This window comes from Macrosteles quadrilineatus, unplaced genomic scaffold (assembly GCF_028750875.1).
Source record: "Macrosteles quadrilineatus isolate MER2022 unplaced genomic scaffold, UCM_ALF_1.0 Scaffold_8__2_contigs__length_117827958, whole genome shotgun sequence".
NCBI classification, from domain to species: domain Eukaryota; kingdom Metazoa; phylum Arthropoda; class Insecta; order Hemiptera; family Cicadellidae; genus Macrosteles; species Macrosteles quadrilineatus.
Genome location: NW_026542601.1, coordinates 74,771,222 through 74,784,414, shown reverse-complemented (window position 1 = coordinate 74,784,414; position 13,193 = coordinate 74,771,222). Strand labels below are relative to the sequence as shown.

General features: G+C 35.5%; 1 protein-coding gene across 2 annotated transcripts in view; it reads left to right on the top strand.

The window, feature by feature from the left end:
- Nucleotides 1-13,193, top strand: part of LOC129001087 (alpha-tocopherol transfer protein-like) — a 43,049-nt gene that overhangs the window by 18,159 nt on the left and 11,697 nt on the right. For both annotated transcript variants that reach the window (XM_054428258.1, XM_054428259.1), the window contains exon 3: nucleotides 9,243-9,407. In XM_054428258.1, coding sequence (XP_054284233.1) covers nucleotides 9,248-9,407 — 160 coding nt within the window. In that variant the 5' untranslated portion in view covers nucleotides 9,243-9,247. The remainder of the gene's footprint in view (nucleotides 1-9,242; nucleotides 9,408-13,193) is intronic.

Sequence of the window (13,193 nt, the reverse complement as noted above, 5' to 3'; positions counted from 1 at the left end):
CATTTCGATGTATAGCGCGTTCCGCCATCTTTGCCCCCCTCCCCCCAAGTTCTCGACCACCTGAAAAGTAGGCGACATGCGTATTTCGTATCACCACAGTCCATATTACAACTATCAGCAAAGATATTTGATATTACTTCTTTGCGATACTCACAAATTAATTCTACTTTCGGTAAAAAAAACTACACGAAAAGTCCATTTTTACATATTTTATACAATAACTTGTTTATTTTTAGAGATACGACCTCGGACCCAATGACCATTATTGTTGTCCACATTTTTAGGATTACAACGACGTTTTAACCGATGTTCTATCTTTTACCGTTTTCGAACTATCAGCGTTTTAACGCATAGCGCAAACCGCCATGTTTGCCCCCTCCCCCCCACCTTATCGACCACTTTTGAAATAGGCGACATACGTAATTTTGATCACCACAGTCCATATTACAATAATCAGCAATAACATTGCGTACTACTTTCATGCATGCTCAACCCCCCTCAGCTCCTGGACTATTACTTGGATTGCGATAAGTTCCCAAGGATTAGTTATGGTCTGACGACTCTACGATGGTTGTGATGAAATAAACTATGTTTGAGGCTCACGGTTCTGTATTTGATTGTCAACACATTTTCTACAAGCAACCGAATAGTAATTAATTTATTGAATCGTAGAGAGGAATGGTTTCTATATGTTTGCGCGTTTGTATCACATGTTAGTTAATAGTAAGTCTTAGTAAGTTGACTAAGTTGACTTGGCTGATGCATATATATTGTCAACCTGGCTAAATAATTGAGTTACTGTTTAATTGTTCCGGCTGATAACCTACTAAACCTGAGCTGAAAATTTTACCCAAAATTAGATAAATAGTTTTATTTATTTCAACACAGTTTTATCGAAATATATTATTTGGAATCCATAGTATTTATTATGTATTTAATATGCAAACATGACTTTTGTGATAGTTGATTTGAAGCTGTCAAGCAATCGATCACCATGTTTAAGGTGTCGTTTGATTGGTTGTGGCACGTTGATTTTCCATTAATTAAAAGACTTTTGAAATGCCATCAAGGTTCTGCCCCTAGTTTTGTCAAATAAATCTACGATAGTTTTTTGTAAAAAAAAACGAAAAGTATACTAATCCCATTGTTAAGCCCGTTAAAAAAACGAATTGTAATGTTAACCACAACACTTGAGGGGCTGTTCATTGTATGTATAATATATTTTTATTTAATATAGACTATATATATCAACCTTTTGGTTTTATTGTACGTTTTATAATAATCGACGCATTTTATCACCATTAGAATTTGAGATTTTCATCTCCAAAAATTTTATTTCTAAAACTCTTTTTGGTGCAATACATGATTTCTGAGTGCTGACATATAGAAGTTTTCATTATTACATCCGACTTCCTGTATGTAAACCAAGATGGAGCAAAACCACCAATTCACATTCCACTTACAAAGTGTTCATTTTCTGCTGGGCTCAAAATCGAATAATTGCCGTAGGAAATCGTGATAGCGGGCACGGGAGAGTGGTCATTTGGTCATTGCCCATAGCAAAACCGGTCTTTACAACTAGGAGAACAGAACAGATTGTCCGATGCTACGTGGCTACGGAGACGAAGTGAAGAAACTGTCTTTTTTACATTTCCTCAGTTGTACCGACGCTGACAAGATGGTAGTTTCCACTGCAGTGAATAGTCAATGAATATTCTTTTATTCAGGCCTTATACAATATAATATCGTAATTCACATTGCCATGGTACAAAATGAATATACAGTGGAACCTTAATCAATAACAAGACCCTCGTTATAGAAAAAAACATTCTTTGTTAAACACGTGTGATGCAAAAACATTACCTGTAATTATATGCTGTTGAAAACCTCGATAAGAAGTCATCCTTGATAACAAGTCTTATTTGATAATCCCCATGTGAGACTGTTTGTCTAGTTCATCTATGTTCCACTGTAGGAGAATTGCCTGTATACGTTATATGTAATACAATTTGACCTAAACTAAATTAATATAAGAAATGAAATAACATGAGGAGCTGCCAGTAATTAAATATCACCGATTTTAGAATGTGAAAACTTAACAAATCTCTAGGGTCAAAACTGTACATTTTACAATTTTCCCATGGTTGGATCACAGATAGCTTAAAACAACCTTGAATATTAAAAACGTAATCTGTGAACATAAATGATACAAAAGCCCGAAGTTAAATCACAGATGAAGATGGCCTAACCTGAAAACTTTGAACATTTGAAAAAACAACTTGAATGAGCAGAGTTCTTTCGTGTTTTAGCGCAAGAACCAAACCATTGGTGTTGGATAAAGTTTAACAATTGTTAAGCTTAACTTGTTGGTAGTGGCATTGGATATATACTCTATATACCCTATAATATATACCCTATAGGGTATATATTCAATGGTAGTGGTTTCCGCCCTAAATCTTCAGGAATTTAGTTATCCATTGTATGTGTCAGGAAGACTAGAAGCTCCGGTAGCTAGGCACGTCTTCTGCCTTGGGAATTCCACGCAGGTCGCCATGCAGTGGGAAAGGGATGGGTAACATGGCACGAGATATGGCAACCAATTAACCTTATAGAGACTAACTCCCTTAAGTGACAGCTGCTTGATTAACATCAGCTGGGAAATATACGGTATGAGGTGAACACGACTGAGCTAGAATACTACTTGAGGGAGTACTGAAGCGGCGAATTGAGACGCTGTAAAATGTTTTGTTATGTTGGTACCAGCTAGGGGAATCATCTCATTGGCTAATAAATGGCTTTGTATATACAATCCCACAATCCCTTAGTTCAAATGTCTCAAATACAATGTACTTTATCCTCACTACAAATGGTGGCCAACGTCTCTCATTCTCTCATTGAATGCTTCCTCCAGTTGTATCACTAGCTCAGTGATGAACACTCTTCATCTTGAGCTGTGTTTTCTTCCATTGCTGGAATGAAATGAAAGAGATAAGTAAGTAGAGTCATTTATATAGACACGATACGGCCGTAAACGCATTTGTTAGTCGCTCTACTCAAACTATATGGTCCATTTCGTTGGCTCAAGGTATATTTACGGGGTTTTCAGCTGTAAATAGTACAAAATTATAATGTCAATGATTTCTGTAGACTTTGTTGACTGTCACTGCTGTCCGTGGTGACGATTTTCTGTGTCAATCGTAGAAGTAGACCCAAACTAATTCAGCCAGACTTTGGTTAACCTGAACATCTTATGGCAAAAAGATACAAACTACATAGGTAACCTAAACCGGTTCTGCATTTATTTTATGTTTAGAAAATAAACTTTAAACGCATTTTTTCATCTATCACTTCTCAAAGTAATTTATTCCACTATAAACTGTAGGTCCCTTAGTTGCCATTATCTGTATGGGCTATTAATTAACAGCTGTGTCTAAGGAATATGTCGGCCTTAGTCACTAACAAGACTACAAGATCGTGTCACACAGAAAAATAAGTCAGGAATTATGAATGAGTAAATTAATAAACATTTTCTTTATCACGTCTTTGCTTCATGGAATTTTTAACGCCTACTTTTGCATTTCAGTAACGATTTTCAATATACCAACACCTTACATACTCCTTCAGTACTAGGTGAGCCAGAAAAAAACCTGTAAATTATTCACAATAAAGTCATAAATTTAACTGACCAAACCTGAGTTGTAGCAGATGTAGTATGTCATTGACCTGTTTCATATTTGGTGCAACGGTTGGGTAACGTCTAGCAACAGTTAATTCAGTTTTAGTATCAAATAGCTTGTATACAACCGGTCCTAGTGGCCAGTTACGTCATCACTGACCAGTCACGTGATTATGATTCTTCCACAGATGATAGGTATAGTGACGTAGTCGCTTTCAATGTCAATCATAATCCCAACAAGGACAGATGGGTAAAATGTCAAAATGTTAAAAAGTTTCTGATTTTTCAGGATCAAACCAGCAAACCTTTGATTGATAGGCGAGCACTGTAACCATCTACTTACCTTAATTATCTATCTCATATACAAAGTACAAATATTTTACTTCATTTTCTAGAAATTCGTTTCATGGTCAGTCCAATAATGTTTATTATAGACTAGTAAATAATTATGTTAGTAAAAAAAACCATCAACACTCGTAATTAATATATATAACCAGTTACGAGTAAACTGTGTTCGGGTGCTTTTGATTCAGATAGGTCAGCAACCAACCCTCTTCTTAGGGCTGGGAGTAGAGATATTTACTTCTAGTGAACGTGGAATTTCATACATATGATATAACAACTGCTTGTATAACCCATTTTATTTCAAATTCATGATTAAAACTAGGTAACAGATAGATGTAATTAACTTTTCTTGTCGTATTTTTCTAACGCAGACATACGATAATCGTATCAAACATTTCGCTTTCTTCCCAATTACATAGAACCTTGATTTTACAATCCAGCGACATTTCACAAGAAAATTGTTGAAGGACGATTTAATTGTTCAGAAATTATTACTGACATTTCCTATTAATGATTATAAGGAAAATTCACCAGGTTTTTATCGAAGATCTGAAATAATTCCCTTTCACTAGGGAAGTGTATTGCGTTACTCAGATCCTATCGAAATTAGGAAACCCGTCAAGTAGTTACTAGCGAAAAGATTAAAATTATTAAATTACCTTAGAGAGAATGGTAAACTCAAACAAGCCTCAGAAAGGGTCCGGAAGGATTTAAAGGACGATACAAAAAAAATTAAGCATAACTTGTAAGAGTTTTTTTATTCACTTCAGAAAATAAACTACTGTATTTGGTGAAATAAAATTTATAAATTCTACTCATTTTGTAAACAAATATTTATAATACCTTTAGTTAAAACTTTACTAGTGGTTCGGTCCGGGCCTCGGCATGGAAGAGAATGCAGAAAAGGTGGTGATTCTTCACCGCCTTTTCCAATGCAAACTGCTGGTTGATCAGAAGTAAACAAGTAAATCAGAAGTAAACAAACTAAAATGAAACAACAAAGCAAACAGCTGACAATTAATTCAACAATTATGATTGCAGCTGATGTATCTTCAATATTTTAATGTTATTGAATACAACCTACTTTGTGTGGTCGCCATTTCATTGAAAAGTATTAAAAGTAAGTATTAAAGTAAAACCCTTTAATTGAAGTTCCTGCCCTTAGGAGAGGGTTTATAAAAAAACTGACATTTTTCGGACAAGTTTCACATCAAGACCTTTCATGTAAGTATGCAGTTGATAGGGGCACAGCATTATGGTTTTCTCAAAAGTTCAGATCCTCCTTAGCTTTATCTCTTTATGGTTCGTGTACTAACACATATTTTTACCCGAAGAAGTCTTATCGCGAAAAAATGAAGTACAATTAGTTTTAAGCTTCACTACTGCAAGTGGTAACCAACAATACATCATCGACATGTTGTGCAATGGCTTGACCTCTCATCCGAGGTATATTACTATTGTTAACCACGCAGACTGATTATAGAAGTATCATTTGTAAAGATGATGGATAGACAAGTGTCTAATTACAATCATGATAACACATGTAAGAATACGCGAAGATTTAATCGTGTCTTGAACTATCTATGGATGCTGCACAAGTCAAACTCTAGAAGAAGAAGAACTGTTCAAGTTCCGACCATTCTCATTTTTCTTTATACTCTTCTTCAAGACTTGCCTAAATTCTTGCTAGATTTTACGTAGAGACTTATAAAAAAATTCAGTTTAATGGTAGACATTGGATTAACTGATTATGTGATGGGTTATTAACTACTTAACCTTAGTTACCTTAAGCGATTTTATGTAGCAAGTTTGCATCGCGGTTTCAACTCCATTCAACCATTTCCTTTCAACTCCTTCATCTTTGTAACAAAACTGCAAACTAAAGATTGTTTGTTACATTATCGAGTTTTATTACATTAATGTTAGATTAATGGAATTAAAGTTCGATCCAAGCCTAGTATTCAGTGAGTACTTACGTTAAATCTGTCCCCCCATGGAAACTCTGTAAATTTCGATTAAATGATAGGTTCTAACCTTGCGGAAGTTTACTATGTAATTCATCCCATGGTTTTCCGATCTTCAGAATCTTTGGAGAAGAGATTCATTTACATTTCAGGTATATAAAACATGTTTCCTACTTTCACCCATCGTTCGTTTTATGTACAGTTTCTCACATATTCCATACATATTACGTAAATGTTCTATAAAAACTCTTTAAAATGGAGACACTTGTCAGGTCAAGACTATATTGAGTCCATCTTCAGTTAGTTTAGCAGGTTTTAACTTTCAACAAAAATGTCGAGACTTCAGCCAATTCCCTAACAGTTTTGTAGTATTGACTGACTGGTGTTAATAGTGCTCGACTAACATTCAAAAGGTCACCGGTTTAATCCTGAGAAAAGTCAGTAAGGTAGCTTTTTGACGATTTGAAACCGAACCCAGCTGTTCATGAACATTGGGCTTTAAAAATCTGATGAACCAGCTGATCTTAGTCAGTATAAAGCTACATAGATCACCTCACAACTTTCTACACTCATCCTTCACTCATATTTTGGTAAAAATACGCACCTACGTGACGACCCCTCAAAAATAATTTATAATTTACATGGTTTAAATAATTAAAAAAATGCCTACTCATTATTTGCTTAGGTCACAAAATGCTATCACCAACATTTGATGCTGATTCACAGAAGTGTATACTTTGTCAGTCAGCCAATGTTTACTTGTCTCAAGCAAACATCATAACTGACTCCGCCGTGGTATCGTAACCCCATTGTGAGGTTGCTTCGTTGCAAGCGGCTGTCGCAGCGCGTTTCACGGTTGCATTTCACGGTTGCAACAGCTCAACAACGGATCACGTAGGGGCGTGAAATGCGATTACATCAGACAACACAGCTTCTGATCATAGATACCGCGTGTGTAGGTTGAATATGTTAGGCAAAAACATTATTAAGTTGAACAAATACATACATTTTCATTTTCATTCTTGTCTTGCCTTATTACATGATTACAGAATTACAGAGACATATTCTGGTCGACTGTTAAATATCGTCATCATTCTCAATCGAGATGGGACTCAACTAGATATATATTACCCCAAATATAAGTGAAGGATGAGTGTATAAGGGGTTGAAAAGATATGTGTAGCTTTTCTGACGAAAAGCTGTGTCTATAGCATGAACTATTTATATTTATTTATTTACTTTCATTTGGGCCCAATGTTCAAGGACAGAAAATTCAAAACATGAATAAGTGTCTGTATTGTCCAGGATGGAACCAGCAAACTTTTGATTGTCAGGCAAGCACTAAAACCAATCAGCAGCCCAGCTTTTGTATGATGCTAAGCATTGTTGGTTGTACCCGTTGTACCTTGTGCATACTATTTCACCCCGACGAATCGATCCGTTTCTTTGGGTCCTTTTATGCGGTGAATCCGTTACATTATTTATAGCTTAAAAAATGAACACCTACTATTGTGCAGACAAAAATGCAAAAACCCTTAAATCATTATACCAAGATACCCTTGGAACACATTTACGTTATTTTGCATTTTTGTAGTATACCTTATGTAATAGGTTTTCAACACAGCACCTCAATAAACTGATTTTGTAACAATGTACTAGTATTAAGGTTGCTTTCTTGATCTTAAGTATATTTTCTAAGTTTCCAGAACATGCTTTACTCATTTTCTGTGCCATCTCTGTATTATGCTGTACCTTATACAGGGTGAATTTTAAATGAGTCCTCCCCCTACTTTTTTCTATATTTCTTAAGATATCATCTCCGGACCACGTCAGATCATTGTTGAGTAGTAAGTACTTTATTTTGACTGGGTATACATTTTTGGCCGCCATCTTGGATCTGCCATATTGGATACAATGGTTTTTTTTCAAATCTAAAGGTAGGGTTGTGACCCATTATTTCAAACTAGAATTTTACGCTGACTACAATGCCGTAATTAGTTTAAAAAATCTTGATCCGTTCTAAAGTTATGATGACTTTTTATAACTTTATTTTTAGCCAATTTTAACATTGTGCATTAAAAAACTAAGACCATAATCTCAAAATAGTGCTAGATAAAGATAAGTATACACCACCATTCATTGTCGACATATTTTCACTTGGTTATGACGGATGTAGTTTTTTCAGCCGCCATCTTGGATCCGCCATTTTGAAATGTGATCAATTAATTTAAATATGAAGGTGGTGTTGTGACCCATCATTTTGAACTACTCTTTTATACTGGACTCAATGCCGCAATCCGTTTTTGGATATCAAGCTTTCTTGATGAAATATTAAAATACTCTTATTTAAAATTTCAATATTTCAAAATCCAAAGATGCAAATGATAAACGGATTGCGGCATTGAGTTCAGCATAAAAAAGTAGCTCAAAATGATGGGTCACAACACCACCTTCATATTTAAATTAATTTATCACATTTCAAAATGGCGGATCCAAGATGGCGGCTGAAAAAACTACATCCATCATAACCAAGTAAAAATATGTCGACAATGAATGGTAGTGTATACTTATCTTTATCTAGCACTATTTTGAGATTATGGTCTTAGTTTGTAAATGCACACTGTTAAAATGCGCTAAAAATAAAGTTATAAAAAGTCCTCATACCTTTAGAACGGATCAAGCTTTTTAAAAACTAATTGCGGCATTGTAATCAGCGTACAATTCTAGTTTGAAATAATGGGTCACAACCCTACCTTTACATTTGAAAAAAAAACTTTGTATCCAATATGGCGGATCCAAGATGGCGGCCAAAAATTTATACCCAGTCAAAATGAAGTACTTACTTCTCAACAATGATCTGACGTGGTCCGGAGATGAAATCGAAATGTAGAAAAAAGTAGGGGGGAACTCATTTAAAATTCACCCTGTATGTTAAAGACAATCTTTTCTACTTATCTTACAGATCTTGAGTATTTTAAGATATTCTCTGTATGTGTTTTATGGAGATTCTATTCAACACTTCAAAGTTTTCACACAACATCTTAGGTTTAAACAATCTCTTTAAAGATTGCAAGTAGTCTTCTGCCAGGACATTCGTGCACTCTGTAATTTTTATGTAACCTAGTTCTTGGCAATATCATCTACCTTATCATTTTTGTTACACTTCGATTTAGGAGCAGTTGCACCCGCTACTCTCTCATGTTCTCCTCAACTCAATAAATTCTCTGTCACATCCTCATGTTCTCCTCATGTTCCAGGTAGGATGCCCACGTCGGTGAGGGAGGACGAAGTGGGTGACGTGGAGGCTGACCTGGACCTGGACACTCTCCCAGAGGATGCCCAGGAGTACGCGAGGACGGTCCTTGGGGAGACTCCAGAGACTAGGGTCAGGACGGTGCAGGAGCTTTCAGACATGATCTATGGTAAGTATGAAATGCACGACCTATGTACAGTCTTGTAAAAAAGGGCAATTGATAGGAGAATGCAGCTGTTCATATTCAACATTTTGTTACTCGTTAGAATTATCAGTAATAACTTAGTGTACCTCATCGAGACAAATTCGCTGGTCTGGGAAAACATTCTTGGTAGAGATTCATGTTAATTACAGTAAGATTAGGATAAAATAAGGCAAGTAACAAAATGAAAATTTTTTAAAGAAATTCATTGAGTTGAAGTAGAACCAGAATATTTGCACATAAAAAAATGCTCAAACAATACCTCCAATTATCTGACGAAACATTGAGAATTGAGAAAAGCTATTAATCCTCTAGGTTGTATATGATTACCGTTAAATAAAAATATACATGATTGGGAAGATTTTAGGAACCTCTTTACTTTTATAGCATGCCATAATAGTTATAATTAAGGAACAATTTCAGCTTCTTTATTTGTCGTCGCTTTAAGAGTTATGCGTGAGGGTTAGAAAATTAGGCAGTTTATAGAGTTTAGTAACAGAAAACACATATTATACATTTTTGTGGATTTTTTCACAGGATAGTGTGAAGCATAAGTGGTCTATTGTAATTGTACGTACCTCATTCGTCTCCAATCCTAGGAATAGCATAAGTTTGCCTGGTTGTGCTTATGACTCAAATGTTTTTTCACCACACTATGATGTTGATAGCTGTTTAGATACGAATTGGTGGCTGAAAGTTACGTTTTGCTCGCCATGCCAGCTGTCTTCGTTATTTGGGGACCGAGCAGGTTTTTACATTCCTAGGGCCGCAAAATCAGCTGCCCGCTTACTTTCTTAAAACATGAATACATATTCAAGACACAATAAGTATCCATAGCATTACGTTAGAATTTTTTATTGTCACCGCTGCCTAGCAACTGTTTATTATTATTTTTGGTGATTCTTCAAATAGTTTCTTCACATAACCTTAAAGTTGTAGTTGTGTTGACTGTTAGTGTACATTATTATTGCGGCGAATAATAGGGTATAGTGTGGTGAAAAATAGCGTTCGTACCTCGGATCGAAATGGTTTTGCAGCTCTCGATCGATTTGAACTATCTCGAGCCGGCAAAACCTCATTTTCGGCCCTAGGTAGGAAATATATTATTAAATATCCGCAACTTTTACTTCTGACACCGAAGACGACCAAGGCACGTAAACCACAAATACATATTTATGACTTCAAATCCTTTTTCTACAGTCTCTAGACGTGTTTCTTCCAATATCCCTCTCTATTTTCAAGTCATTTAAAAATCGCGTAAATCGATGGGTCAATCTTCGTAAAATAATAACCTACTGAAATAGTTACTGCACTAAACGGCTAATATCAGCTGACTGAAGTCGTGCTCCTACAGTCACCTGTAATGACTTCCCTAATGTGTCTAAATGACAGCGTTCACCGTCCACAGGATAACTTTATGTCGCTTGTCACCGCTTATATCCTGCCACAGTTAATGAAGGACTAGGGAGTTGCAGGTGAGAACTGTGGCATTTCCTCAACTGCGCAATACCATCTATAGTTGACTGAAAACTCATATTAGAGTCATAGTGGGGAATTAGGTTGTGATATGTAATGTGTACTATTTTACTAACTATTCGGTTTAGTTTAGTTTTTTGACTCAATTACTGTGTTTTCAACTACAGTACTTATACGATGAACCGTTTTATTTTTTGGATGCCTTTGATGTATGGGATTGCATTGGAAAGTTAAAAAACGCGAGAAGGGGATTAGGTTATTTAGTTGATCATCAGTGGATACGTTACGAAAGCAACAGTAAAAGCCTGATAGATATTATGTAGTGCATGATGTTTTATGTAAAAAAACATTTTTTACCCTCCCTGTTGCAGCAAACCTAAGTACTTGTTATATTAAAGCTATTTAAATGGGGATTAAATGTGATATTTTTAAGGAGACATTTTAGCGTAAATCTAATCAGGAAAATGGAAATTCGCTTAGTCTGCAGGTTTGCTGTGGCGGGGGTATTTGGTATTACGACTTGGTTAACATAGTGATTCTGCTTATAAACGATCACTTCGGACATTTTCCATCAAAATAGGTAAATGGCAGAATCTTCACAATGTTACGGTATCGGAATCTTGTCCATCTTTAGATGAGAAAGAACGTTAGTAGATCAGTACACAAACCGAGATTACTACACCATTTGTTTAGATATTGTTGGAAAAATATCATTTTTGTTAAACCAATTCTTGTAACTAAACCATTCATTTTTGGAACTACCAATCAGTCAACAACGTTTACTATATAAAAAACTTGGTGAGGAGTTTGCCTCGATAAGAATCATGTAAGCTTATGTAATTTGAAATTATGTACTTTCAAATAAAAATTTGATTTGGCACACAAAGCCTATGTAGCTGTTAATTCCTTTCACTTTCTAAAAAAATCCACAAAACTTTGGGGGAGTTTGCCTCGTGTAAGCTTCTGAAATTTGAAATTATGTACTTTCAAATAAAAATTTGATTTGGCACACAGAACCTATGTATTTGTTAATTCATCGTATTTTCAAACAAAATCCACAAACGCAAACAGCACTCTCGTTTTGTGTCCGTGCAGTCATGAAGTTTCCTTAAAATTTCTTTGTTCGCGTAAATACGTACCTGCAATAAATATCTCCTATTTGGTCACAACGGTAAAACGGTTGTTTTATGGTCGGGTTGTTTTACGTGCCTGAAAGTTTTACCAACAAAAGTGAGTAAATTGGCCACGGTAGGTTCAAGTCGAGATTTGTGGTGAAGAAACGTCAGTTTCATAGTTTTACTTTAACTAGCTTTCCACTCAACCGCGGACATGGCCACTTAGACAGTTTTCAAGGAATGTTGAACAAAACACCTGCTTGAGGTACTAGGAATTCAAAGAAAATGACAAGAAGTAGGACGGGAACAAGTCGAGGTATTCAATGATTGTAATCGTTTACTTGTCAATCGTATTTTATAGCGTGAAGAAAAATCACAGCATTTGTTCAAATGACGATCAAACCAAGAACGCTGTCGCACTAGCATTGGAATCTTAAAGATAGAATGTTTGCTATGTAGCCTTCAAACTACAGGACTTTGTATGTCAAGTGTATACGTGATAAGGTTTTTCGATCATCATTGAACAGTATGTTATTACGAGAGTAAGTAGTAGAGCTTGGGCTTCGAAGCTTGAGGTATCGAATTCTAATCCCCACTAGGACTAGCCTGAAGTGATGTATAAAACAGTTACGGGCTAGAACCTGGTGTTCTAGGATGTGAAGGTGGGAAGAAATAACGGTATATTTTTAACAAGAACTTGCACATTTGTGTCCTGGTCATAAAATTATCCACAAACAAGCAAACAACAACCGTTTACTTTTTATCCATAAAAATGACATGGAAACTTAATGTACAGTATTTTTTTCTTTATCTTCTCCGTATAACCAAATTCTAACAACGCTTAAAAAAATACAAAATTATCCGCGTTTAAGTTCTAAATTATTTGGTTGCATTGATAAATAAGCATATCCACATTTAAAAATAACAATTTGGAAACCAATTTTTGCAAAATTTCATAACTACATTACACCCAGTTCGTATGACCTGACACTGCTGGTTTGCGAACTCAATCAAGTGTATACGTCCTTTCACATCCATACCTAATTTAATCAAAATCGGATTGCAGTATATCAAAGTGATAAAGTATATCGGTCCTGGGTGTAGGTCTTTCCGTGCTCCCTACGGTAATAGCTTCTTTCTTAAAGGGAAATTTGTTAAAAGT